Below are 1,963 nucleotides of genomic sequence, written 5' to 3' on the forward strand. Positions count from 1 at the left end.
GACAATGTCTAGCATTTTATCACTCCATACTCACATATTTCCATCCAACAATTGACCCACAACAGACGCAGACAATGTCTGCCACAGTGTGCATACCAGTCATCATCACTCTATCTTCTATCTCGCCAGAAGTGACATTCACCCTGTCAAAAGAATAAAAAAGGAGTATAGAATATACAGAACTACAAAGTGCATTATCATTTTGTATGTTTCTACTAAATGATAAAATGAAATGAAGAGATTTGAGAAGAGCAGAACTCTTGAACAGGAAAGCAATCAAGTTGAGCATAATATATGTATTTCAGCCATGTAACTATTGTAATGCTGCTACCAAGTGGAAAATAACCCAAGTCAAGTAAGACAAGTCAAGTAAGAATTTATTCTATATATTGATGTGTTAATATTTGTACTCCTGGAAAATACACTCAAAAGTACACGATATAATAGTCTGGTAAAATCCCCACTAGGTTCTATAGTGATTCCAATAGATCAAATTCTGGTGCTAATTTTATAGTCAATGACACAAATGTATGAAGATATACATATAAAGTACCATGTCTTTAACAAACTAAACCTACAAGGTATAGCCTACCTTGTTCAACTTTTCATGTGCACTCAAATATTCTAGGTTGGTTATGAGTTATGACCTTCCATAATAATAATGACTCAGAGCTGATAACAAAATCAAAGATCCTGAGAGCAATGTCAATGACACAAATGTATGAAGATATACATATAAAGTACCATGTCTTTAACAAACTAAACCTACAAGGTATAGCCTACCTTGTTCAACTTTTCATGTGCACTCAAATATTCTAGGTTGGTTATGAGTTATGACCTTCCATAATAATAATGACTCAGAGCTGATAACAAAATCAAAGATCCTGAGAGCAATGTCAATGACACAAATGTATGAAGATATACATATAAAGTACCATGTCTTTAACAAACTAAACCTACAAGGTATAGCCTACCTTGTTCAACTTTTCATGTGCACTCAAATATTCTAGGTTGGTTATGAGTTATGACCTTCCATAATAATAATGACTCAGAGCTGATAACAAAATCAAAGATCCTGAGAGCAATGTCAATGACACAAATATATAAAGATATAAATATAAAGTACCATGTCTTTAACAAACTAAACCTACAGGGTATAGCCTGCCTTGTACACAACTTTTCATGTGCACTCAAATATTCTAGGTTGGTTGTGACCTTCCATAATAATAATGACTCGGAGCTAATAACAAAATCGAAGATCCTGAGAGCTATGTGACCCACGTAGAGTAAAAGCCAAATAATTTGCACATACTCCAGTTGCACTCAACTTTTGAAAACCAAATCTTTTTTCATTTCAAATCATCTTTTTTCACTTTCTAGTTTAACAGTGTCGTCCACACCAGTAAAAGAAGGGGTGGAGGTCAAATAAGAGGATTTATATGGTAGCTTTTTTCATCTTTCTGTACCAGAGGTATGGATAAGCTTGACCTTAGTAATATCATCATTCATCTAACCAAGCTACAAATAACTCATGTCCCATCAATGCCAAGTAAAGCTCAACAACAATCAGAGGAAATAAATGGTAATTCATACTCTAACAAGAATAAAACCAACAGAAGTTGTAAGTTGCACTAGTGATTTTCATGCTGCAAGTATAAAGATTGGGCGTGTGCAAATGTTCAGAAACATTTCTGGTGATTGAGTGTGCAGAATTCAAAGAGACTTACACCTTACTGAAGAGATAAGCCTTCCCATGTCTGCAGTGGAAAGACTGAAGGAAAACATTTAGATAACTTCATGACTCAGAATGACTACATACATTATTTAGGGGCTATAACAAGAATGTAACATAAACTTCAATATAATTAATTGCAGAATCAACATTTCACTCCATTCAAAAGCATTTGAATTTTCTAAGAAACAGTAGTTTCAAACCTCCAACACTTGAAAATGTGCTCTGATT

The 1,963-nt window shown here is 34.0% G+C and overlaps 1 protein-coding gene across 1 annotated transcript in view; it reads right to left on the bottom strand.

The window, feature by feature from the left end:
- Nucleotides 1-12: 12 nt before the first annotated feature.
- The window catches only part of LOC102586816 (protein yippee-like), a 2,880-nt gene continuing 929 nt past the window's right edge, over nucleotides 13-1,963 (bottom strand). The window contains exons 2-3 of the mRNA XM_006367307.2: nucleotides 1,728-1,771; nucleotides 13-143 (exon numbers count right to left, since the gene is read on the bottom strand). Of these exons, the coding sequence (XP_006367369.1) occupies nucleotides 20-143; nucleotides 1,728-1,771 (168 nt within the window). The 3' untranslated portion in view covers nucleotides 13-19. The remainder of the gene's footprint in view (nucleotides 144-1,727; nucleotides 1,772-1,963) is intronic.

The sequence above is a fragment of the Solanum tuberosum genome, unplaced genomic scaffold (assembly GCF_000226075.1).
Source record: "Solanum tuberosum cultivar DM 1-3 516 R44 unplaced genomic scaffold, SolTub_3.0 scf00762, whole genome shotgun sequence".
NCBI classification, from domain to species: Eukaryota; Viridiplantae; Streptophyta; class Magnoliopsida; order Solanales; family Solanaceae; genus Solanum; species Solanum tuberosum.